General features: G+C 44.4%; 1 protein-coding gene across 2 annotated transcripts in view; it reads left to right on the top strand.

The window, feature by feature from the left end:
* The window catches only part of FGF12 (fibroblast growth factor 12), a 218,159-nt gene extending 193,090 nt beyond the window's left edge, over positions 1-25,069 (top strand). For both annotated transcript variants that reach the window (XM_066325981.1, XM_066325980.1), the window contains 2 exons: positions 16,056-16,254; positions 24,878-25,069. In XM_066325981.1, coding sequence (XP_066182078.1) covers positions 16,056-16,254; positions 24,878-24,996 — 318 coding nt within the window. In that variant the 3' untranslated portion in view covers positions 24,997-25,069. The remainder of the gene's footprint in view (positions 1-16,055; positions 16,255-24,877) is intronic.
* Positions 25,070-26,129: the final 1,060 nt, after the last annotated feature.

Here is a 26,129-nt window from a genome sequence, read left to right as displayed (position 1 = left end):
AAAGAGAAGTTGCTTCTTGCAGTCAGTCAGAATGGAAATGGAGAGGGAGAATGTCTAAATGTTTATAGGGCATAGTGCCTGTGACTTGTGCCTGAAGGACACATTAGAGTAGCTGAATTTCTCTATTATCTCAGTTATCTAAAACTGTGTCTCAGAAACAGAAGCTTACTGTGGTGAAATAAAACATCTGAGAATAAATAAGCAGGAATGGGAAGAGGAAGAAAAATATTTTAAGTTATGAATTAATGAGAAGGGAAGAAGTAGGTATGATTTGGCATTGCCCATATTTTGAGACTAAAGGAGATAAGTTGTTAGGGGATTTTAGAGTAGACTGGCATCCTGAAAAGCATGGGAGAGAGCACAGCCCTTTCCCAGTCCAGACTGCCCTAAGAAACACTCTGCAGGTCCTTCCTGGAAGGCCTGTTGTCAGATATGATGAAGGTGAAATCACTGTGCTTCCCTGCTGTCCCCAGCATATTTCTCCCGAAAGTGCAGTCAGTGCAGTTGTTCTGCATGGCCTGTGAATGCCAACACATCTCCCCAGTGCTCTGTCCCTGAGTGCACACCTTCAGCTTTCAAATGGCTTCTGGACCTGAGGGATTGCCTGATACACTTCAGGAATCCCCAGCTTCTCCCTAGTCATCAGATTTGCATCAACTGTTTGGTTTCAGCAAGTTCTGAGTATCTGGCCACAAATTTTCCTAATCCCACAGTATTCTAGTCACTATCTGCACAGGTTTGACCTTTGTTCCAGCAGTGCAAAGGAGTGGGCAGCAGCTTAATACTGGGGGAATTTGCTTCATGAATGATTCATGCTGGGATGGCCCTAATGCTATTCAGTTCAAAATGAACAGTGAGAAATTGCACAATTAGAACTCTGAACAGGAAGAGGCCTTTGGAGCACTGTGACCACCCCACCTGCTTTTCTGTGGTTTCTTCACGTGAAGTCAGTGCATGCCACAGCACTCCATCTCAGGGCCTTTTGAGGATCCACAGGTTAGAGGGGTTGTGCTGGTGAAACTGTGAGCTGCATCTGGCTCAGTTTTGGCTTTTGATCACCAGGAGATGCACGTGTCAGAGTGCAGCAGCAAGAATGACAGGGCACTTCATTGTGTTGCCTACAGGGACAGCAGCCCACTGCTTGGAGCACACGGTGTTCAGGAGTTTGCCACATTGATAAAGGGAAAGCATATCAGGCTTTGACAAGTTACACTGGAGGCTGAACATTGTCAGCTGGAGAGTACATGCTAGCACATATACTGCATGCATAAAAAGCTATTTATCTTTGCAGAGGAAGAAGCTGCTGCTGACGATAGGGAATTCATTTCCATGGGCCTTTCGGGGCTCTTTGATGTGCCTGTGCACGGCATCGCTGCTGAGTGACTTTCACTTTCCCAAACGTTGTGATGCTCCTGCTAGAGAGGGAAAAAAGATGGGGTACAGCAACATTGTGCCTCGGTGCCAGAAATCTTGGGTTGAGAAGGTGATGTGGAATGGAGCTTTTAGGTAGTGGATCCTGCTTTGTCTGGCACACCAGTATCTTCTCGTTCTGTCCTGAATGCAGTAGAGGAAAGCTTTTACAGTGGAAGCTAGGATTCAGAAAATCCAGATCCTGACTCTGACACAGCCTTTTCAAGGATCTTATGCAACTGACCTCATTTCTCTTAGTCCATTACCTCCTCACCACGGTGGGACTTTCTTGTTGGATCCTTGTGTGAGTGCGATAAATGGAAATACTCTGTTGCTCTGCTGGTAGGCACCATTTGTTTTCCTACAGAGACAGACCTCCACCTGGCTTGCAGCATTGTGGATTTGATCCTACTTCTGTGAGCTGCCTATGTAAATGTGAGTATAACATGACACAGACAAGTATGATGCTCAGAATTGGTTTTGGCAGTTTCTTATCTCCATGAAATACCAGGTTTTCTTTTGCCATTTCCTCCCAAACACCTTGAAATCTCAACAACAGTGAATTCTCCATGAGCTGAGACCTGACAGGTACCAGCTGGGCAGCAAAGTGCAATCCTGGAGCTAATCTTCCAAGCTGAGCCCCACCAGGAATCCTCCATCTTATAATGTTTCTCTGAAGCCTCTCCTGGCTCAGGCCCTTCTTGTCTCTCATCATCTACCTTATCTTCCACACCCAGCTCTGAACACAGAGTGCCTGCCGCACTTCTGTAGTCCCACAGGAGGCTGGGTGCTTTGCCTAAGCACCAGGACACCCTTGCTGGACCCAGCAGGCACAAGCTCCCCACCACCAAGAGCAAGGAGGAGCTTTCACTGCATTTTCCCTGTTCTTACACCTTTCTCTTGGTGCTGTTGCTAGCCACTGCCAGACTGCCAATCTGGCAGTGGCCAGCAGTGCAGCGGTTCTTTAGTCAGTTTTAGTAAGTGTGTTTGAAAGAGGCTGCTGGCTGGAGAGGTGTGGAGGCCCACAGGTCACACAGCGTGCCTGTTGTGAACGTATGTCTGGTGTCTGGATGAAACCCATGGCTCCAGCTGTGAGAAGGTTTTCAGCTGCCCATTAAAAGCAGCTGATGGATCAATGTTGCCAGCAGACATTCTCCCCTGCATCATGACCAGTATTTAGTACGTGGGGCTGCGCTGTCCTTTTACAATAATCACTTCTTTCATTGCCCTCTTCAAAGGTGGCTTTGCATACAAGACCAAGAGTGAAACCATAGCTCATTACTTGATTGCATAATTACATTCTGCTACAGTGTAATTTGGTTATGGATGTAATTAAATGGATCAAGGTCAAGTAGGGCTCAGGACATAAGTGGGGGTGAAAAAAGGCTGAGAAGTTCTTTAGTGCAGAGTATTTTAGTTGCCTCGTTGGTAACTTTAGCAGCTCAGGTCAGTGTTTTTGTGGCCCTGCTGCTTGTCCCTCTGGCCTCACAAGATGTATGTGATGCTTTTCAGATGGCTTTTCCCATGGTTGTGAGGTAGCCAGCAGTGAGGTTGTGGCTGGTTGGAGGGGTGCAGGCTCTTGGATTATTTTAAGAGCCCCTCTGCCTTCCTGGCAGAGCTTTTCCTCAGGAGTTCCTTGAGACCCCTGACCCTGATGTTTGTGTTCGTAGGGACTTTGGGCTAGATTTTGGCTGGAAAATAGAAAGTGACAACTGTTGAAACAGGTGTATTTCAAAACAGCTTTGTAGTATTTTTTGCATCATGTAATTTGTGGAGGAAAGAAATTGGAAGGTTATAGATAGAGCTTTGTTGAGAACTGTTGTTTTGTAGTAAGGACAGAAACATATCAGGGAGCCTGTTCCACACTGCACCCTCTCTTGTCCTGCTGCATTGGAGCATGGATTGTGCTGCACTATGGCATCTGCTTCCTGGATATGGACATTATGTGGTGCATAGACTTTTCTCTCCATTCACAAAATCAGAGAAAGAAGGAACCAAAGGCATTAATGTGTGCCAAGACTTGTAATAATGAATGTTCCTCAAAAAGGTAACTGAAGTAAGTCATGCAACAATGTTTATGGGAGTTGAGCCCTTCAGGACAACGTAGTCTATCTACTGCCTTCCAGAGCCTGATATGAATAAATAATTTTAATGGCTATTAATGTGAATGCTCCCGATTTTGAGTCGCAGTTCCTACAATATTAAACCCTACAGCCAGTTCTGCCCCTAAGGAACGCTCTTTCTGCAAGGGCTTTGTATCCATGCAAATGTTATCTGCACCCTCTGAAGAGGCTGCAGCTAAAGAATGGCTTTTGAAAATGTGCAGCACCAGGATTATCACGCCTCAGTTTTTTATCAAATGTACGCTAACAAAAAAGCAAAGGAGCAAAACCCAAGACTTTTCAATATCAAAGTCAAATTTAGAAGGCAGACGTTTTAAAGCATTCTTGTCAGTTAAAAGTTTATTTTTTAATGACCAGCTTAAAAACCAAAATCTCACAACTCTCATTATTTTTCTTTCGTGCCTCACTTGCCTCATATTTTTTACTGCCCTCTTCTAAGTAAAATGATCCCCATGGTGCTCTTACTTTCTGTGTGTTCCTCTAAGTGCAGTTGCATGTATTTGTGAATTAGCAGCTTGCTAATATGCTTTGCCTAGGTCAGTTGAGATTCAGTAGCATGGAACTAGTAAATAAAACCCAGTGATTTGATAAGCATTCTACCACTTGCCTGATTGAATTTTTGCTTCACAGATTTTCACCTTCCAGATACTTTTGTGTTGTGCTATATGGTGGTGGTCATTCAGGATAGGCTGGGACACCTTGCCTGATGCTGACCCCAGTGCCATAGATTGTGGGGACAGAAGTGACTGTTCAAGTCCATTAGTATGAGCAGATCATCACAGTTCTACCAGATGATTCTGCTTGCATGAAATCCCTGCCTTTGGCTGAGTTAAATCAGACACAGGTTATCTTTCTGGGTGTCTCCCAGCACCAGAAGTTATGTTCCCACAGGACTTCTCATCTTCTCCTTCATCTCCGTTGTTATGGAAGTGATCATATCAATTTTAATACAGACATTCATGAATCAGTGCTTATTCCTAGAACAGAATGTTTAGTCCAGCTTTAGTAATTCTTAGAAGATCCAGTTGTGCTCATGTTGCTGCACTGATGATTCAGGACTTAGTATTGATGAAAACAGATGGAAACTTAGAAATATTGCGAATGGTAACATAGGACTGTTACACCTTTAAGCAAATGGTTTTGCTTTTGTGGGGCTTTTTTGGTTCAGTGAGGCCTTTTTCCCTCCCCCAGTTCTGTAACAGCACAGAAGAAATCAGGAATGACATGTTTCTTCTCCAGTGATTTAGTCAGGACAGCTCTGAGATTTCCTTCCCCCTCAGCATGTTTCCTGGAACATATAAATAAGATTTCTTTAAAATTTATTATGCTAATAAATTTTCAAACCTCGGAAGAATCCAGCTGTGACATGTAATAAACTCCAGGCTTTCTGCAAGCCAGGTACTGATTTCAAATGACAGGCTTAGCAACTGTTTTGTTGTTACTGTGGCCAGTGTAGCTGTTTGTGGATGTTGGTGGTATTTTTTGGAAGGCTTTGTGTAACTGCATCCAGTGTGGCTGAGGCATTTGAGATCATAGAGGATCAGTCTGAAATGTAAGCTCCACATTGTATACAGCCCCCACCCAGGTCACAGTGGGCTGCTCACGTCCTTGCTTTCCAGAGGGCACACAGGGCCACTGGGCCCTTTTAAGAGCACTGACATTTCACATCATCACATGTCTACTTTATTATACCCCACTGCAGTAAGCCAACTATCCCAGCTATCTCTGGGATTAGTGCTTTAGTTAGACCAGGATTGCACTTCTGGAAAAATCCCTCCAGTCACCTTCACATGCAACTCTTTGGTTTGCACTGCAGAGTGGTTCAGACTGTGCAAACTAGCTTCACTTCTGAAGGGTTCTCTTTGGGAGTGCCCCTAAAATACTAGATAGTCAGACCATGGGACCAGGTGGCAGCTAGACCAGACTGAATCCTTCCTGAAATGTCTACAGTGCCAGCATCCAACCCTTGCCACCAACAGTTTCACTCTATGAATTTGGTCCTACACAGTCTATGTAAAAAATAATCAAATGCCTTCAGATCTGATTGTAAACCCTGGATCTCACTGAGCCTGCATGCTGCAATAAGTAGCTACAAAGAGAAAGCAGTAATTTTTAACTCTGGATTGCTCTGTTGATTTTGGGTCATATAATTTAAAGACATTTGCACAGTCTCCTGTATACTACTCCCACAATAAAATGGTCTCCTGCTTTACTGTGCATTGTGCCAAATAGAGTTAGTGTGCTATATCACTCTCTCTAGAGTGACTATATTATCTTAGTTTGGAAGTTGAAGTCATTAGTTGGCTTCTGAACAGGATCAGATGCCAAAGCTAATCTGTGTTCTCTAGCAAAGTGTGCAACAGAGTGAAAAATTTCACTACAGCCACTGCTGCAAAATCCCTTATGATATACTTCCATCTGTCTGATTCCTGGGAAGCAGAGCATCAGCTACGATGGGTCAGTTGGCTGCATACACTGGAACAGTCAGATCTGAGCTGTGGCATAGTTTGGGTCAATTCAAAATGTTTGTGCATTGTCCACGGGTTATTTCACATCAAAAGGAAACTTACAGAAAAAGAACAAGTCAGGTTGTCAGTACATACTGTGGAAATCCATTCAAGGTATTAATAAGCCCAGTATTGTCTGTGAAGTTGTTTTGGGCTTTGTCAGCTCATTCCAGCTGTGCACAGATACTGTGGTCAATATGTGGATGGAAATTCTGCCACAGCAGAGTTGGTTTGTTTTCTTAATTCTCGGAAAACCAGTGAATAAATATCTAAAAGCCACAGCGATGTGCCTGCACACCCTCCACAGTCTTCCTTTATAGCAGCTACCTACCTTCACTGTGGGTTGAGATGATGAGCAGGGGGGTGTGAAGTGTCACCTGAGTGTCACCCTGGCAGATATTAAGGGAGCACCATGGACCTTTTTTGCTATAGCTTTGTCAGCAGAAATATTGCTGGGGCCCAGGCTTTGAGGCACAGATCTCAGAGGGCTCTCTTTGGCTCTCTCAGTGGGCAGCAGAACTGGCCTCCTCCCAAGAATATTCTGTGAACCTTTCCTTCTCGCTGTGTAGGCGCTGCAGCAGTGGGTACAGGGGGGTGGGAAAAGTCACATAAATTGTCACACTTCCTAACACTTCATCTTGGTTGTAAGAACCTGCTGGTCCAACACCAGCTCACCCCAGCCTCAGTTGATGCTTTAGACTACAGGACTTTCTGTTAATTGCCCAGTGTAGCCAATCTGTCAGAAAGCTGTCAAAATATTAATAATCTAGCACCATTCGTTTTCAAAACAGAGATTTCAACAGCAAATAAATTGAATTTCCAGCCCTGGTCATGACAACTCTGAAATTGGTTTAATGCAGGAGAGATCTTTCCAGCATTGAGAAAGATAGGGTGTGTTTCCAGCAAGTCTCACAGTCTGAATTTAAGAGTCAAAGCAGAGAGGCTATCTCAGCACATCAGCATCTCAGGGCTGTAATAGGCCTGGTGAGCTCCTTGGCAAGTCCTCTTATCTTCTCCCCGTGTGACGATGAGTTACACAATAAAAATGAGCTACACAGAGAATTGGGTTGGGGCCCTTTTCTTCCCTCAGACCTGCACTCTGTGCAGCCTGTACGGTTGGGTGAGAACAGGACAGTTTTGTCTGTGTGTTAAAAACCATAAAACACTTGTAAGACTACTCTTTACAAGGGCTGGGGCTTGTTCTCAGTCCTTTCCTTGCTGACATTGTTATAATTGCATTATTTCATCTATGTCACAAGGAGGGGGTGTCACAAAGAAACTGAACTGGAACTTGGTTGAAATTTGTTTCTCCACTCACTGGCACCTCCTGTTTGCAGAGCTCCTAGTCAGCTGTCTGATCTTCAGTGCTCCAGACTCAGCACAAAAATATTGAAATGATGATGGCTACCCTGTCCTCCTCTCATTGTGAGGGCATTTAATTAAAGGGCTGAGGCATTTATACTCTGGTTTGAGCCTTTGAGGATGATTTTCATATAAATAATAACATGATAAACCCATGATATTGACTGCTTATTTTCTACTAAAAGGCTTCTTTTGACTATCAGAAGAAAATAATCTCATGTTTAAAAATGCATAACCATTACTTTAGTTTATACATTGTAATTATTATCAACAATAATAAAAATAGCAGGATCCCAAACGTAACCAAAGGCAACAAATCCAGTTATTCTGCCCTGTGCTCAGATTCAGATTGATGCCAAGAAACAGAGATCAGAGGTTCAGAGCATCCCATCTGGCTGTGTTTCTAGGGTTCTTACATTATTGTTTCTCTTTATAGTTATTTCAGGCTTTAGCAGATGAAGCAGTACGATGCTAATTTAGGAAATCTGTTTTTCTTGTATGCAACTAACATATCTTCATCTAGTGCCATCTTGTCTCATGATCATTGTGTCTGAAGACAAAAATGTATTTCTGGATGGTGTTTTGGAGCAAGCAGAATTGATAAGCAGAGTTGATTGTTACCAATTTCAGACACTTTGTCAGGAAAGCAGAATGTAGAGAAGACAATAGATGAGTTGGGATTCCCAGGTTAGAAATTATCCTGGGGTTTCACCAGATCCTCAGGCTGCCAGGAATGCAGTACCAGAGATGATGGTGTCGGGAAAAACCCCTTTTGTGGGAAGCAGTTGCTTTCCTGGAGGAGCAGTAGCTGCACTGCATGGGCCAAGTGCCACATGAGTGAGCTGTGCTGTGATCCAGTTCATAGCAGTCCAAACTTTCAGAGACTTTAAAATTCCAGCTTGAAAAAAGATACAAAATTAAAAACCAAATCAATCAAGCAAATTCCAAATATACTTGGTATTTTAAAAAGAAGGAATGAAAATTTACTCCGTCCAACCATAAATTTGAATTTGGGCTCCACTGTTAGGAAAAAAGGGAAGCAAAGGGCAGACTATGTGCCTTGCTCGGTGTGCCACATGGGTGAGGAGCTCGATGTGCTGGCTTCTGCAGGTCACACCTCCCAAGGAGCTGTACAGTCATTGGTACCCAGGCCTGACTGACAGAGCCTGTTCTCTCATCCAGTCCCCCTGGGCTCTCCAGGGAGGTATAGAAGTGAGCAGCCTGGCTGGAAGAGTCATCTCCAGTTATGCTCGTGTCAGCAATTATTAAGCTAAAAGCTGTGCTCCTGTGAGGACTGCATGAACAGCTCACCAAAGGCCAATGCAGTGGATTTGGCCACTTGATGAAGTACTTGGTGACAGTGTGTCTGCACAGTGGGCAGGCCAAGAGCTGAAAGCAAAAGAACACAATGCTGAGCTGTGGTGCGATGGATGGGTCTGGATTAGGATCCCCAAAACCCTTTTGCTTTGTAGCCAAAGGGAGACAGTGGATCTGTGTGTGCTCACTGTGAACTGAGGTAATTGGTTTATCTGGGGTGAAACTGAGCTCAGTGTCTTGCAGAACCTATGACAGGTTTTGGTCAATACTCTGCTGTGTGTTGGGCAGATGTCCTTGCTGCTGCAGGACACCTTGGGTATGTCCATGCTGCAATCACACCTTTGTCTCCAGCATTCTTCAGTGATGGTGACGTGAATAATTTAATCAGTCCTTGAACATTAAAAGGTGCTTTAGGACAACCTTTGTCCGCATAGAAAGATCTGCAGCCTAATTACAAAGGCTTGTCCAGCACTTGGGTTTTTTTTGCCTGTCTAGGAATATTGGGTCAGCTCACAAGACTTAGCGGATCTGCACTCCACTTCTTGTGTGGGTGTTTTAAAAGGAAGCCAGCTGAACAATTATTTACCTTGAGTACAGAGAGTTCCCATAAAAGTGAGGGCAGATAGCCCTCTAGTTAAATTTTCAGAGGCAGTTAGTTAGGTGACTTGCTAATGCTGCTTCCCAGCTCCCAGAGCTGGAGAACAGACCTGCATGGATGATGATTTATTTGAAAATGTGTTCCCTCCAGCCCACAGATGGTCCAGGCGGAGTCAGAATGCTTTCAGATACCATATTGCCTCATCGAGTGAATCTCTACTCTGCAGCGGGGCTGTACACTCCCATGTAGCAGCTTGTTATTTTAAAATGTATCTGCTCTCTCCTACTTCTAAAAGGCCACCAAGAAGACTTGTCACCACTCTCTTATGGAGCTAGAAGGGGGAGGAAGAGTGGAGTGTGAAGAGGAGAATATCACCTGCCATCTGGACAAAGATGTGATGAGATGTAAAGTTTGGATGCACATTTGTGGTTCTTGATCACATGCCAAGAGAGAGCTCAGCTACAATTATTTTAAAGCATTTCCAGACAGATGCAGCTCTAGGTCAGGGGAGAAGCTACACTGAGGCAGGTGGGCACTGAACTGCATCAGACTCTGTGCAAGGCATCTCTGCCTGTGGCAGTGCTGCTGGGATCTGCACAGGGCTTACCCTGCCAGGGATTATCCTGTGAATGGAATCTCTCTGTTTAAAGACCTGTCCTGGGAATGAGAATATGCCAGGATCTCTCTGGTTAAAGTCTTGGGAATAAGAATATGCCAGGATCAAGTGCTGTCATATGAAGTTTTTGGTCACAAATTCTCAGATATTCATAGACACAGTCTCTGAGTTTTCAGGGGTTTAAATGGGAGTTGGGCATTTGCATTTCATCTGGAAGCCCAAATGTCTTCAAGATTCCGGTGTCTTGCACATCCATATTGATTTCAATGCTGAATTTCTCAGTGCTGTTAGCATCAGAGGAGTGTTGATGAAACCCTAACTGAGGTCAGTGGAGAATGTAGAATGGGCTTTACTGGGTAAAGAGCACCATAAAACAGATGCTCTTCTACAGTGCCATCCTTTTCCCCAGGATGGAACAGTGCTTATACAGACAAGTGAACACAATCCAGTCATTCCATGTGCTGCCTCCACAACAGTGAAATGCCACTGCTGATAGCTGTGCTGATATTTATGATTCCTACTTAATATGTTTTAAATGAGTTGATGAGCTCTTAAGTATTAACACTAACATCAGTGAGTATCCTGAGCCAGATTCTCTGGGAGGAAAGCCTTGCCATGCCACAGACTATGGTGCAGTTTAGTGCTTTTATCCCATCTGAAGATCTGGCTCAGTAATTGTGCAGAACGTAAAAGAGAAACCCATAAGTGCTGTAAACAAAGGAAAACTGTTACTCTGGGAGTGTGCTAGTGAGATATTTCAACACTCATAATTAACATCCCGTTCCTAAACTGTGGCACAAACTACTTGCAGAATGGGTTTTTTCTTTTATTGCTGCTAGTTTCAGTGACTAAATTTATTAAGTCATTAGGTTTGCTTGTGGATGTGTGTATTTGCTGTTCTCCTTTGGGTTCTAATAAAAGGAGATCTTGGGATCTTGGCAAAAAAAAAAAAAAAAAAAAAATCTTCATTTATCTGGCAATTTTGGGAATGTTTGTAGGGAAATGGTGAGCAATACAAACAAAGCTGCCCAGTCTGGAGGGACATTGAGTGAGCAGCTGGGTTTGAATACAACAGCAGCCTGTGACAGTTTCCTGCTGGCTTTCCCTGAGCATTGCACATGGAAACCTGTCACCATTTCTGCCATGATCAGAGGACACCAGCGGCTTCTGGGGAGCAGATCGCTGGCTCTCGTGATCAGAACCCTGAAGCACCTTGCTGTTGGTTACTGGGGACCCTTTTTTTTCCACCTCCTGGCTGAGAATGCTCAGTGGCAAGGATGCCCTCAGGCTAGTGTGGCAGGGGCTGGCACTATTTCTTGAGCAGCACCAGGACTGTCCACTGCCCTGGCAGCATTGGGATTGCACAGGGCTACAGCACTGTTGGGTTGGCATTTTTTGAAGGAGCTGAGGTCTTGGAGGGCATCAGTGCATCACTGAATGCCCTGCAACTTCGTGTCCACAGGTTTGACAGCAGTGCCTCTGCACTGATGTCTGTGGAACTTCTCCAGCTTTATTAAAATGCAAAGGAGAGTCCAGTCAAACTTACTTTGTTCAAAGAGGTTGGGTTAGATATACCTGACGATGCCAAGTGAAAGCTGAGGGGGATTAGGAAAAAAATCTGCCCTCTCACAAACCATGACCAGTCTGTGCTGTGGTGAGGGGTAGATCAGCCCAGACATTCCCACCATCTCCCAGAAGAGCCAAACTACCTCAAATGATGCAGAGATTGGCTTGTGCCTGGAAATCACATCCATATTTCCATCTACAGATGGGAGGTGACAGTACTGGGATCAAGGGTAAATGAAACATCTTGGTTTTCTAACCGAGAAATAACTTCTGGGACAGTCCGTGGTACCTTATACCCTCCCTGAGCAGGTCTGACACACTGAATCCCCCTCAATGGCAGATGCATCCATTTAGCTTCTTTTGGTTCTATGTGCCATTGAATGTGAACTCCCTTTTTTTCTGTGTGATAGCGACTGTGTTGTTGTTTTTGGTTTTCTTTTTTTTCTTTTTCTTTTTTTTTTTTTTTTTTGCTGTGAAATTTACAGTAAAACTACAGTTAGTACAAACCAGACCTGTGTTTGTTTTTTCAAACCAAATGTAATTACTTGTCTTAATACAATTGCCTTTTGTTCAAAGGACTGGATTGAGATGCTAAAAACAAGTTGCAAGCAGATTCTAATCATTTTGCATGTAAATTACTTACACTTCTTTTGCAAATATTTCATGTGGGTTTTTAGTTTAACAATTAAAAAAAGAACTGCTTTTCCAAGCCACTTTCTGTAATATCTGTAGACACTTAACAAAATACCTCAGGCTCTAAATCTCCAAGTGGCAAACAAATAAATGTATTTGTTTACTTGGTATGCAAAAATAATTCAGTCAAATACATCTTTCACATTGAATTAAATAGAGGATCTTTTTTTTCCTACAAATCACAAGCATACTCTTTAATGAGAAGATCTGATGGGCCTTCTGAATGAGCTGAGTTCATGACAGTCCTGACAGGGAACCTCTGTGGACTTTGTGCAGAAAATAGAGTCACTGTTTATTTCTTTGTTTAAAGACTGAAAAAAGACTGGTGATTAAAATATAGAAGCCATCTGTCCTCTCACTGTCTTGTACCTGGTCATGCTATTTCAGTCAAGGAGAAAGTTGGAAAAATAATTGAGTGGGACTTGTTAGAAGCCTGTTTCCAGAGGTCCCTGCAGCAAGTGGGCAAGTGAAGTGATGCTCATGACCCCAGGGCTTTACCATAGCATTACCTCTGGGGCAGGATGTCCTTATGTCCTGTCAGAAGCACATGGGGGCCACAGCCTGAGCATCACTTTGCTGTATTTACCCACTCTTTATCAGAGATGAAGAGAAAATGCTGGGCTGCCCATCTAGCACATTTCATCAACTTATAAACAAAACCAAGCAAATAAAATATCCCCTAAATTGTGCATGCCCCATAGGTATGGTCACTAGATCAGCGATTTTTTAACAATACATTCTGTTGTCTCAGATTTCTCTCTGTGCAGCAGTGGCTGCTATGAACTGCTTTGTTACTGTGAAGCCTGTTATGCTAACCTGCACTTCTGTCTTTCTTCCCAGCTCATCTCAGGCTAAGACAACTAAAACAGCAGTTCCCACCTGATTCAGCATAATTGCACAATTCATTTTGACAGTCGAGCTTGTAGAGAGGTTCTGCCATTAATATCCCAATAGCCTTTTGTTATTGGTAGCCCCAAAGCTGATGGCAAAAGGTGTATGATGAAACTAAATGATGCAGTGTAGCTAAAGGCTGGCCATGGAGCATCAAGAAGACACCAGTGAAGAAAAACATAAAGGTTTGCATATTAATGAGATTTACATGACACACTAAAAATCCTCAGGCAGTGCTTGAGAGAGTGGCCTGTGTCCTGCTCCTCTGCCCTGTCTGCTCTCTGGTCATCTGGTTCTTTCTTCATCCTCTTGCTCTTTGTGTCAAGTCCATTGTAGTGCCCACAGAGATTCCTGCTGCTCAGACCTGTGGGGACCCTGGGACATGTCAGTTTGGTGGCAGGGTGAGCAGTATCCCATGAGTGTCTGTCTCCACATGGCACACATGTGTGGCTGTTGCTGGTGAGCTAATGCACATAAGAAGAAGGGTAATAGTGGATAAACTCAGTATTATTTAACTAAAACTTAGCTGTCAGATCTGTGGGTTTTCTAAGCTGCTGAATGGACAGAGCTGGGGTGTTTCATAGTAGTGTTGCCGTGGTTCACATCCTGAAGTGCTGTACTGCTGTTTCAGCTGAAATATGGGAGATGAGGACTCATCCAGCTAACTCACACAACGAATGGGATGCTTTTGTTTGCTTGTGGGGAAGCATAAACATTTAAAGGAAATCAATAGGGTTTTTTTTTTTTTTTTAATCTTCATTACTTTGATGCCTTTACATGCATTTGCTTTAAAATAATACAAGAATTGTGTTGGTTTATTGGTACAAGTGGATATACAATACAGCATCTGCTTTTATGAACTACTGCTGCATGTCATAAAATATTATACTGCAGTAATTTCAAAATAGGCATTGAACTGAAAATTTAATTTGCAATAACTTTTAATTAAAATATCTTCTTTTTTTTCTTTGTGAAACAACATTTTCAAAATGCATTAGCTTTTATATTTCTTCTTCATTGATAACAGTTCCATGTTTAGGTCAAATTGGGAGCTATCTTTCACAGCCTGCCAACCTTTTCGTCCCCTTAAAGGGAATTTTTGTGATAGGTTTTTACTGGCGGGGTAATGGAGGCATGGGGAAGGGGACTGGTTTGTCCAGTTTGGTTTGAGAGCTGCTGCCTGGCTGGCCTGGTGCCAGGGGGTGGCCCCGAGGCAGCAGTTCAGAGACAGCTCCTGCAAGCCCAGCTCTCAAGTGAGCTGTGCCTTCCCCAGCAAGACAAAGCCTGGAGATAAAGGGCAGATTTAAGGAATGCTTAAACACTGTTCTTTGGGGAAGCTACTTCAAACACCATTTTATAGTGCTCTAAGTCATCTAGATCTCTCTTAACTTGTTTCACTCGCTTTTAAAAAATATTTATTTCTCTGGCAAGAAGGACTCCCTCAGATAAGGCAAAATGGCCCATTTTGCTGATGGTATTTTTTTTACCTGTGTGGTGCTAATGATTGATGCAAAATTCACGTGTGCAGCACAGCCCTGTGCTTTCTGCTGTGCTTTATCTTCTGTAGCTTCAAGCCTGCTAGTCTCTGTGGGTCTGTTGCACACTGGATTTATTGTCACACCAGCAGCACTTTATATTACCCCCAGATTGCTTGGGAACACTTTCCTGAGTGTTGCTGAATGTTCAGAATGTTCACTCTTGAACAAGGTCTGCAGTAAATACGTGGCATTACTCCAGATGCTTTGCTCAGATGTTGGTCATGGGTTTTCCATTGGCAAGGTTGGAGAAGCTCCCAAAGACTTGGGAGTGGTGAAGGTTTGGAAGAGAGCATCACTTGCCTGTGGAGGCATCCACCTTCACTCACAGGCCTCAGAAATGCCTTGTCTGGACCTGAAAGAAGGGAATTTCTTTTTTCTGAAACAGTTTGGCTTCAGAAAATGAATTTTCATTGTGGTTTGAACTTTTTTTGCAAGAATAGTTTTTAGAAAATTAGTGGGAGAATTTGTTTGGCCAGGATAACTTTTCTGCTTAATATCAAAGTCTGGGAACAAAACCCAACCCACTAACAACCACATATGACTCACTGAAGGTTTGGGAGCCCACTGTCACAGAATCCCCTGGCCAGCCAGGTATTTTAAAAGAGGTTTAATGTTTCTCTGTTGTGAAAACCTTGAATACTGGGATGTAACAAGTACCAGTCCATAGCTGACTGTAATTTCATCCTGGAGGCTTCGTGCTAAGCCGGCACAAGTGACAAAGGCACAGCCACCCCCACAGCCATCAGAGGCTCAGGGGATGTGCTGGACAGATCCATATGTGCTCTGCTCTGGGACAGGTGTGGAAATACTTCTCAGTTCCTGCAGAAATACTTACGCCAGAAATCTTTAAAATTACTTCTTTATTGAAAGATTTCCAGGCTTTGTGCCAGCATTTCCTCATACAGCTTTTGAAATTAAATGGTTTACTTGCTTTTGTACTCTCATTTCTTTGAATCCTCTTAAATGGTTCAATAAATTGCCCTTTGCCTTTAAGAATTTGAAGAAACCTCATTATTTTAGACAACAAGCATTGTACATTTGCCCATCACAGGGAAGGCATGAGCAATGCCAGGGGAAGGCATCAGGAACAGCAATGCTGTCTCTGCTTCTCAGCTCTCTTTTCCTTTCTTTTGCTTAGTATTTCAGTCTAAATCCTGGCAAATTTCTGACTTTTCCCGTATGTTTTTCATGCCTGTTCACTGGCTAGGCTGTTTTGCAACCCACAGGTCTGCCAGGGAAGGAGAGCCTTGCCGTTCAGCTGGGAGTTGTCTGGATGGGTGTTATTGCTGGGAGCTGGCATTGCTGATGCCTGTTGTTTTCTGTTGTCAACTGCAATGCGTGACCATTGTGTATCACTCAGTGGTGCCTGATTTAGAAGATCAGTGATTAATTCTTCCATTGCTTTTTCTTCTTCTCTCTTTCTCTTTACTGCAGGATGTTTTCACACCAGAGTGCAAATTTAAAGAATCTGTCTTTGAAAACTACTACGTTATCTATTCTTCCACGCTGTACCGGCAGCAAGAATCCGGACGAGCGTGGTTCCTGGGACTCAATAAAGAAGGTCAAATTATGAAGGGAAACCGAGTGAAAAAAACCAAACCCTCATCACATTTTGTACCCAAACCCATTGAAGGTATGGAATCTGCCCACTTTCTCCCACAGTGGGGTTTCAGGGGGGAGTTAACAACTTGGAGTTGAGGTTTCCTGGGTGGGAGTGTTGGGCTTCGAGAGCAGAAAGCAAGGAGAAGAAACGTTTGTAGGACTTCAGATAAATTCTGGGCTGCAGTGTTAGCATTTTCTCTGCTTTCCTTCTAGTCTCAAAGGGATTTCTTAACTTTGAGGTGCTAAAGGATGAATTTAAAAGCCCAGCAACACAAGAAATTACTGGTAAAGAAAAGCTGCCAACAGTTCCAAAGGAATATGGTGCAGCAGTGATCATAATGTTGTCTTCTCAGAGGATTTTGCCAGTGGATTTCAGTAGGTTTCCAGTCCTATATAGCATTAGTAGAGACAGGATTTATCTCACCTGATTTTAGACTTTGGCACTATGTTCCTAGTATCAGAAGAAAAATGGGTCCTACCAGCACAGCTGTGGATGATCTTTATGTGTCTACCCTGTGATAACTTAAATCTGTTTTTCCTTAAATATAAAGACATTCTAGTTAGTCACTGGGGGTAGAGTTGTTGTCCAAAGTTAGATGGAGTGCTGTCATGCCATATGTCTTCATCACAGTGTGAGGCTTCAGTGAAGGTCATGGGGTTGAAGTTCTGCCCTCCTGCTGATGCCTGTACACTCTCTGAAGTGTGCCTCAGGCTCCTGCCAGGACATTTTGCTTTTTTGTGGGCTGGCCCCTGATAAATGGAGAAATAGTGTGATAAGCCTAGTACTTAACAGGTACTGACTTGATTCTGGAAACAACACTTCTTATCTCTTGTTTGGGAAAAACACTACTTTTTGATACCCAAGCTAGGTATGCCTTTCTGACCTCATCCCAGTCCTGCCATTTGTCCCACAAGGTAGCCTGCAGCTGGCCTTGGCTGCACAGCTCTGTCCTCCCTCTCACTACCCCATGTTGGCTGTGGGAGGTTTGAATTGATGCTCTCCTAACAGATACCACTCACAAATGGGGGTATCCACACAGCTCACTCCACACAGCAGTGGCCTTTTTAAAGGCTTCCCATCTCAGGGGCAGGCAGTTGTGAATGAAGAGAACGCCATCTGAAGCAAAGCTTGAAAGAAATTCGGTGCAGCATTCCCAGAGTATCTGTGGCCTTTTTTGCACAGGAAATGGAAGTGTTGAAAGAGCTGAGAATGTCCTGGAGCTGCTTGTCCTGTGCTTGTTTTCAACAGCTTCTCTGCAGCCAGGAATCTTTTGTAGTTTATCTGAGGCATTAGTGGGATTGGTACCCTAAGCCCTCGCGTTCTCCTAAGGAACAGGGGCTGCTGTGGGAATGGTCACCAGCATCTCTCTTGCCTTGACCAGAAGGAGAGTCTTTTATAAGCACCAGCTTTCACAGCTGGGTTTCCACCTCCTTCTGGTATTTCTTTGCTGCCTGGCTGGGCATTGACACTGATCAGTGGGATCCTTTGAATCCAGGCTGTTTTTTTAATCATGGTGTCTGCTGAACAGTTCAATAGTTTCCTTCAGCATGCATTAAAAGTAGGCCATTCCTGTGGCTCTCCTCGTGGAAAGCCTTGCCTTAACAGAGCTGCCTGACCCACAGCAGAGATCTCATTTCAGCAAACGCTGCTCCGGCTTTCATTTTGAATAACCCAGCCCAGCCCGAGAGCTTCCCTTTCCCGCAGTTGCATCCTCCCACACTTGCTTCAATCACAGCTGTCACATAACCTCCCGAGCGAGTGAGCGCTTTGGAAGTTGGCAGCCAAATTAAGGGCTCCTCCACTCCTTCCCTCCTCCACATGCTTTGCAGTCAGGCTTTGTGAGCGCTGCTGCATCAAAGAGCTGGCAGTCTCCCAAGCCAAGGCACGTGTCAGCTTCCCAAAGCATTCAGCTGTCTGGGACTGTGGCTCCAGACGGACGACTCTGTTCCCAAGCTGGAGAGTCACTGTAGGTAGCAGAGGCTTGCGGGGAGGCTTGGAGTAAAACGCGCTCGGCTCCGCGTGACTCCTCTGCACCGCATCCATCAGAGTCCCCCTGAGCAGGGCTTGCAAGCAGAGATGTTACAGGAAAGGGGCATTTCCCACCCTGTTTTAACAGCTTCTTCCTCTTTGTTATGACTCCAAGGAAATACTCAAAGCGCTCTCCTGCTGTATTTGCATGCTGGTTCTGCGGAATGCTGTGGATTGCCCCGCTATGTGGGCTTTGCTGCTTATTCAGGACACAGCTTCCATCCACAGGAACTCTGCAGCTTCCATCCACAGTCACACCCCCAGGTTTCCTGTTGCTGGGTACCACCACCAGCGTTAGCCCTGCCACGTGATGGCTGACACAGGAATGTGTGCAAGGAGGAATCTGCTCCTCCTGGGTAGGAGAGGTGCCACATTCATTGCTAGGAATCATTTCACCTACCACTCAATGGTCATTATCTCTGAGATGAAACTTTCCAGTTGTTTCTGATGTACAGAAAAATTATGCAGCAGTTTAGTGAAGAGAGCATTCACAAGGAAGGGAAACAGAAAAAAGCCCAGTTTGTTCCCCAGTTTGATTCCCATTGCTTCATCCTGCTCTCTAAATTCAGAAGTCTCCTTGAAATTGCAAATGGATTGCAAACTATACATAAATAAGAAATATCCTCACAGATAATTTCTCAGTACTCATGGGAGCATATATGCATATATACACAGTGGTATCTCTATATGGATATGTGTTACCTGTGGCTTTTAGGAACTATGGCTTTCTGCTGTGCTAAACACTCAGACTGTTTTGACTCACGTAGATTGGCAGGATGCTGGAGGTATTCTGTACAAAATTCAATAGATACCAACTGGAAAAATTTTGGGGTTTGGTCAGTAGGAGTTTTTTGTTTAGTGTAGGTAGGATTTGTTTGTTTTTGGAAATAAGATTTAGCTTAATCAATATGAAAGCACAAAAAACTTACTAAGTAACAACAGGGGAGACGTTAAGTTCCTCTCCCATCTGTGCACAGGCAAAGCCAAGGCAAACAGCCTGGTAGGCAGCAGTTGATGTACTGTGTGGTGCCAGTTTTGCTTCAAAACACACATACGCAACACATTTCTTTTGATATTTTTATTTCTGATCACTGATTATTCGAGCTAAATGAGCCCTAAAGGGAAGACATCAAGATTGAACTAGACTGCACAAGGAAATGAGCTTCAGTATAATTGTCACTTGGACAACAAGCAATCTTTTAGAGAAATTTCAGTCTCTTTTAGTGCCTGTAATGATAAGTGCTGGAAGAACCCTACCATCCACAGTACCTCTTGTTCTTCTAAATATCCAAATCCATCTCAAATAATGTGAGAAATTTCCAGTCATTTAAGTAGGAATATTATCAGATGCTTACTGTGGATGTGCTCTGGTATTTATATTTCCTTATTCTTGAAGACATAATTTCCAAATGTAACTCTCCCAAAGAGTTACATTTCTTCTCTCTCCTGACCCAAACTAGAAAACATTTAGGGTGGCAAATCTGGCCACAGAAGCAGAAAACTTCCTCCATCTAAGTCAGCAGAGGCACCCTTAACTCTGAATTTATGGCACTTCAGCCCTCATGATGTGAACACGTCTCAGATGCAAAGGTGACCTGTTAATGTCTGGTCTGGATCCATTTATTATCACTGACGAGTATCCAAGCAGCCACATCTTTCCTAGTGTCATTCCTCAGGGAAATAACATCCAAGTTTTGTTGAGGCAGAGTCCTCAGATGTTGTAAAGAAGTACAAGACACAGTTGACTGGGAAAATGCAGTAGACCTGGTGAAAATGCTTCAAAGGTATCACCTTAATACATAAAGCATAGAGTATAGGAAGTCTTGGCTTGGAGGGGACTTTAAACAACATCTAGTCCCAACCCCCTGCCATGGGGAGGGATGCCACCCTCCCCAAATCCGGCTGTTCAGGACCTCATCCAGCCTTGCCTTGGACACTTCCAGGGATGGGGCATCTACAGCTCCCCTGGGTAACCTGTGCCAGTGCCTCAGTGCCCTCACAGAGAAGAATTTCTTCCTAATGTCTAACCTAAATCTCTTCTTTTTTTACTTTTAAAACATTCTCCCTTATCCTATTACTACCTGTCCATGTAAAGTACCACTTTCCCAACATCCTAAAAAGTATCCTAAAAAAATCAAACCTCAAAATTTCCACACTCTATAAGTCTTTGCTAACACAGCTCCTCTCTTGGGTCTGTCTTCCAGGTGGGGCAGGCTTTGGTATGTTTTCTATCCCACACTAATTCACTTGTTCACCTATCAGACTCTTGATCATCTTATTAGATGGCAAATGTGATGTATTTTAACCATGATTTTGCTTGGCTTTTTTGCCATCCTGTGCTGCCTTTCTTATCTGGACAAAGTGTGATTCCACCTGGCAGAATCCTTCACATTTTACCACCAGATAGACACAAGCTCACATGCCTCTGAAATGCATCAGCTGGTATTTAGAACACCAGTAATTAGAGGCAGAAAATGAGGGTGCCTAATCACTCACTCCGTGGTGCCCCTGGGTGCTGCTGCTCAGGCAGTTAATTCCCTGCACCAAAGCATTGGCAAATACAGCCACTTGGGCAGATACCAACACCCAGAGTTGTGGTATCTGTCAAGGCAGGGAGCCTTCCCTGGGTTGCTACCAGAGGATGTGCTTCCAGCCCTGCCCAGATCCAGGCAGGCACCATTGGGCACATGGTGATCCTGCAGGGCTGCCCAGCTGCTGAACGGCATCTTAGAAAAATTTGGGTTCCTCCTGAGTTGTAAGGGTCTGGGGCAAGCAAAGAGTGAAGATGGATGGATGGGAAATATCTAATGTGTTTAATATGCTTTTTGCTATATTCTAGAGAAAGGAAATGGGAGTTTGTTGCATGCCATGAATCTCCTCAACTTGCAGTGATGCAAAGTGAGAAATGGCTGGGGTCAGGACACAAAGTGGTTCTTCCCAAACTCAGGCAGTCCCTGATGCCCAGGGTGATTTCAGTGTCATCTTGTGGGTGGTGTGCCAGTGTCTGGGAAGCAGAAATGAGAGTGTGATCCTGTGCCAACATGTAGGCAAGAGTTTGAGCTGTTTCTGGGTGACAGGCAGCCCCTTCCACGCCTTTGCCTTCAGGAAGTATGATCCCTGCCACCCCCTTCCTCCTCACTTCTACCTCAATCTCCTTCCTAATTGGTGAGTTTGTTCTTTGTGCAAATTGTTCCCTTGTGCCTGTGAGTGGCAGGCACTTCTGGTTCACAGGGGAGCAGGGAATCGAAAGCCACAAGAACCAGACAGGGGACAGCTCCCCTGCGTTCACCCCCTTCCATTAATGCCTGCAACTCTTCAGCAGATCAGGCTAACAGCACTTTCCAATTAAAGTATGAATATGGATGTGTTGATTGGAATCTGGGGCATAGGAGCTGATTATCTGATTGAAACTCCAGAGCATTAGCTTGGTTTCTAGACATTAAGGGCTGTATTTGGCTTGGTGTGTGGGTGTGGGTGGGTGGGAGAAGCAAGGCAAAGCAGGGAGGGAACTCTTGTTCTAGCTGAATTGCTCATCCTTCCAAAGCTCCTTGTGCTGTGTGCTCCAGCAGACCTCCCAGGCATCCAGGCATGACTGTGACACTGCTGCTGCTGCTTTACCTCATTGCAAGTGACAGGGAACTGTGTCTACACACATACATACACACAGAGGGATCCCAAAGAGACCTGCCAGTGAGTGCTGCAAGTCCTGGACCCCAAAGATGTACTTTCAAAGCTGGGAAGATCTGGGCACTCACAACAGTCCATTTGCAAACACCCCCTCCCCAGTCCATGACTAACATCTCCCTGCCTGAGTCACGCTCAGACTTCCTCAGTACAAAGAGGAACAAGCTGCAGTCCAGGAGCCTGTGTTGCACAACGTGTTGGGCTGTCCTTAAAGCCCTGTGCCTGTGCAGATGTAGGGGTACACACCTGTGTGCCACAGTGCAGGGGGTTTACAGCCCCTGCTGAGCCTGGCCGCAGCTCAGCACATGTGCACGAGCCTCCTGAGTAGGAGAATATCCAGGCATCTCTTGTGCATGATGCCATGTAAGTACTGCATACACTGATCCTGTAGGTGTATCTAAGTACTGAAAATATGCTTGTCCTGTACTGCTACAGATTTTCTGGCATGGGCTGATGGCACTGTCTGGTACAGAGGCTTTGACAGCTCTGTCTGAAAAGCTCAATGTGAGCAGTCTCTGGCCATGCCCCACATCAGTATTTGTATCATGCACTAGACTGGAAGACAGACTTAACAATTCCTACCCTATTTGCTTGCCAAGTACAGGCTTTCCTTCATTTGTAGCTGCAAATGTTCTTTACTTCTGTAGCCTGGTTTATGTTCTTTACTCTGTGGGTCTTGTTAGCAGCTCGAGGTTTTTGCCCCAAGGCCATGGTGCGAGGCAGGGAGTTGAGAAAAGGCAGCATGCCATGGTGCTGCTGCAGCATTCACCTGTGCTCAGTCCTTGTTGTTAAGCATGTGGCCCAGCCTGATGGGTTATTAGGGATGAGTGTGGATGAGGTGAGTTTGGTAGCTGTCTGGGAGAAGAGCTCATGGAGGTGCAGGTCCCTCCAGCTCCAGCTTGGGACTAGAGAGATCAGGATGAAGGCAACAGTGTACTTGAGAAAAAACTTTGTTTGTGGAATGTTAGGGGCACCGGTACAACACTGGCAGAAATACCTAGTTCTGCTGAGCAAGTATCAACATCCGAGAATAAGGTGAGTCACAGAAATGATGCACACCCTCAGTGCTATCCAAAGACACTGCAACTCAGGGTAAGAAATCACAAGGACACAGGTTTTCCTCAGTTGTTAACCATGTCATACTTTCTTTAGGATTTGATTTGGTACTTTGCCACAACAGTGGCACTCTCCAAGGTGTGAGGGGCAACTCTGGAGTGAAAGGGGATGTGAGAGCCTTCTTCCATCTGTTGCTTCCATGCTACACATTTTCCTTGCAGCATGCAGACAGCATTCCTTGTCTGGACCTGATGGGCAGTCCTGGCAGGGCTCATCCTGGCCCAGACCCATGGGACAACTCCTTCATTTTCTCTTTTTTATAATTTTCATGAAAACAATGGCTTCAGTAGCAATAACAGTTTCCAGAGCAGTACGTCCTTTTGGCCTTGCCAGGAGGCCCAGTGTGAGAGTGTGTGTGTGTGTGTGTTTGAACTGCGTTGAATGCCTTGCATGAAAAATACTCTATGGGAAAAGTAATATTTTTTCACTGCTCATATATTCAACTCAATGTCCCTCCTATTAATATACAGTTGGCTGCACTTTATCTCTGTCCTGTATTATTGCACAGTGCTGTAACTGTTTATTTACTCAGGATTAAAAGTGCAGAGCAATAATGTCATTTTCAGCCTGCCTCTAATTGCTGGGATTTATTAGCAGATCAGGGGAGATGATAGATACAAACACTTACATTGCCTTTTCATACATGGGGTGGGTTTTTTTTACATTTCTTCAGACAATTTTTAAAGTATTGTTCTTGTTGATTACCCAGAAACAAACTCTGACTGGCTCTATTCTGTGTTGGAGCTCTCTGCCATTCTTTGTGATGTGACAGCTTCACAAAATGAAGCAGTACACAATCATTTCTTCATTTCCTAATATTTGCAAAGATCTGCAGATGACATTTGCAGTCTGGACCTGCCTTATGGTCTCTACTCCACTGTGCCTGCCCTTGAGATGTCTCACTCTTACAATCACATTTGCACCCTGCCACATTTGCAGTGAGCTCATCAGAGATGCTCTCCTTGGTGCGAGCAGCCCATGCCCCTGCTCTGGCACAGCTCACATGGCACGAGGACAGCCATGAGGACTTAATGAGTTGGATAAATGCTTTGTCCTGCGCAGGACGTGGGGATGAGCCATGCCTTGGGCAGACATTGTCTTCTCTGGCTGTCTGGGCTCCAGGAAGTACATTTTTATAGAACACACACAGCATAGCCAGGATCTGGAGAGAAGGTGCCCTCCAGCCACCCTGTTCTCAGGTGCTGCCAGACGACCACAGAAAGCTGGGACAGCTCCTGACTTGCTGTCACTGAACTCATCCCATGTGTCTGCTCACAGCCCTGACCTTGGCTGGCTGGCTTGATTTACAGAGGAATAAATAGGAAGTGCTGAGAGCACACCTCAGCTCTTGGCTGATGGAGCCAAATGGGCTTGAGGCACCACTTCAGCTCAAGGCCCAGAACGTGTACATGGCCCAGATGCAGGTCAAGGGCTGGGAACCCATTCTTGGACCTGTTGTTAGATGATAATTGGCATCTCAAGGCAGTACATGGTTCTGTGAGCTAAAGTGTTTGTTTTATATATTTGAATATAACGTGAAAAAACTGTAAAGCACATAAAGCCGAGAAAGATTTATCTGTGAGCAGTCAGTCTGCTGCTTCTCTCTGCCTTTGAAAGAATACAGAGACAGAAGCAAATGGCAGCAACGGCAGGTAAACAGGTAACAGGATCTGCTGCTGGGTCAGCAGAGGTTTTGTGAGTGTGGGTCTGTGTGTGTGTTTGTAACAGGGCTGAAATTCAGCATCATATACAAAGAAATAATTGGTTATGGTCATGCCTGTCTGTGACTTACAGGGCTGTTAATGGGTGCCTCTTCTGTTTGCAGTGTGCATGTACAGAGAGCCATCGCTGCATGAAATTGGAGAAAAACAAGGACGCTCAAGGAAAAGTTCAGGGACACCAACCATGAATGGAGGCAAAGTTGTTAACCAAGACTCGACATAGCTGACAAATACCCTCCCTTCTTCCAACTCCTCCCCTCCCACCCACCTACCCACCCCACCTGGCGAAACCACACTGAGACGATGACAACTGAGCAAGGCAGGACCTACCAGTAGTGGCTTGGAGTGTGAACTCCAGAATCTTTCTTTGTGTAGGACGAGAAAACCGAAACCCAGATCCTGCCTGTTGCAACGTTTTAAACAACAACAACAACAACAACAAAAAAAAAGTGAAGAAAAATGTTTTAAATCAGGACTCCATTAACATTTTCAAAAGCAAACTGTTTGCTCTGTGATCAAAGGGGGAAAAAATCTCATCTCTGCATAATAATAATAATAATAATAACTAATAAATATAATAATAATAATAATAATAATAAAGATGTTACCTTTAAAAATAAAACAAAGCTTTTGGAAAATTGAACTTAGCATATGATGTGCTACAAACACATGGGAATTGCATCCTGTGACTGTGCTTTTTGTCTTTTCCTTTCACCTCTCGTTCACACCACTGTTGTTAGCATCCTTGCTTCCTTGGGGATGGATGAGATTTTTCACAAAGCAGGAAAGGTGGGGGTGCATTATAACTGCGTTTGCTCTGCTATCAGTAAAATATGGCCTGCCCAAATTAGGAGCCTGACAGTTATGGGCAATGAAGTAGGTAGTCTTTATTCAGCTTTTTACATCTACATTCAAACCCTGCATAGTTATTTGTTGCTAATGTCACTCCATGAGTATGTTTGACCCAAGTCTGGCATTTTATGCCTCTTTATCATAATTATTTATATTTATAGGCTTGTTTTACTGTATTATTTGCCAGGGGAATTTCAGAAATGGGTTTTCAGGTCTCACAGAATGAAGCGATCATATTTATTAGGGTAGAGTTAGGAGATAAAGGGCAGGAGGGAAAGCTGCTTGCTTTAAAATATGAAACAGATCAAGAAATGCTGCTGAAATCCTTGCTGTCAGATGGAAATGGTAAGGCATGTGCTGTATGAGAGGGTAGCAGGATTTCAGCAATGGAAAGAGGGATGTGGGGATGGGGTGTGCCTAGGAGGGAGCAGATGTGAGAGAGCATGGGTGGTTGTGCCTGTCCAGTTGTGCCAGGCTGAGGACATTTTCTTCTAGCAGCTGGGT

The sequence above is a fragment of the Sylvia atricapilla genome, chromosome 10, assembly GCF_009819655.1.
Source record: "Sylvia atricapilla isolate bSylAtr1 chromosome 10, bSylAtr1.pri, whole genome shotgun sequence".
NCBI lineage: Eukaryota > Metazoa > Chordata > Aves > Passeriformes > Sylviidae > Sylvia > Sylvia atricapilla.
This window is presented reverse-complemented; position numbering and strand designations above follow the sequence as displayed.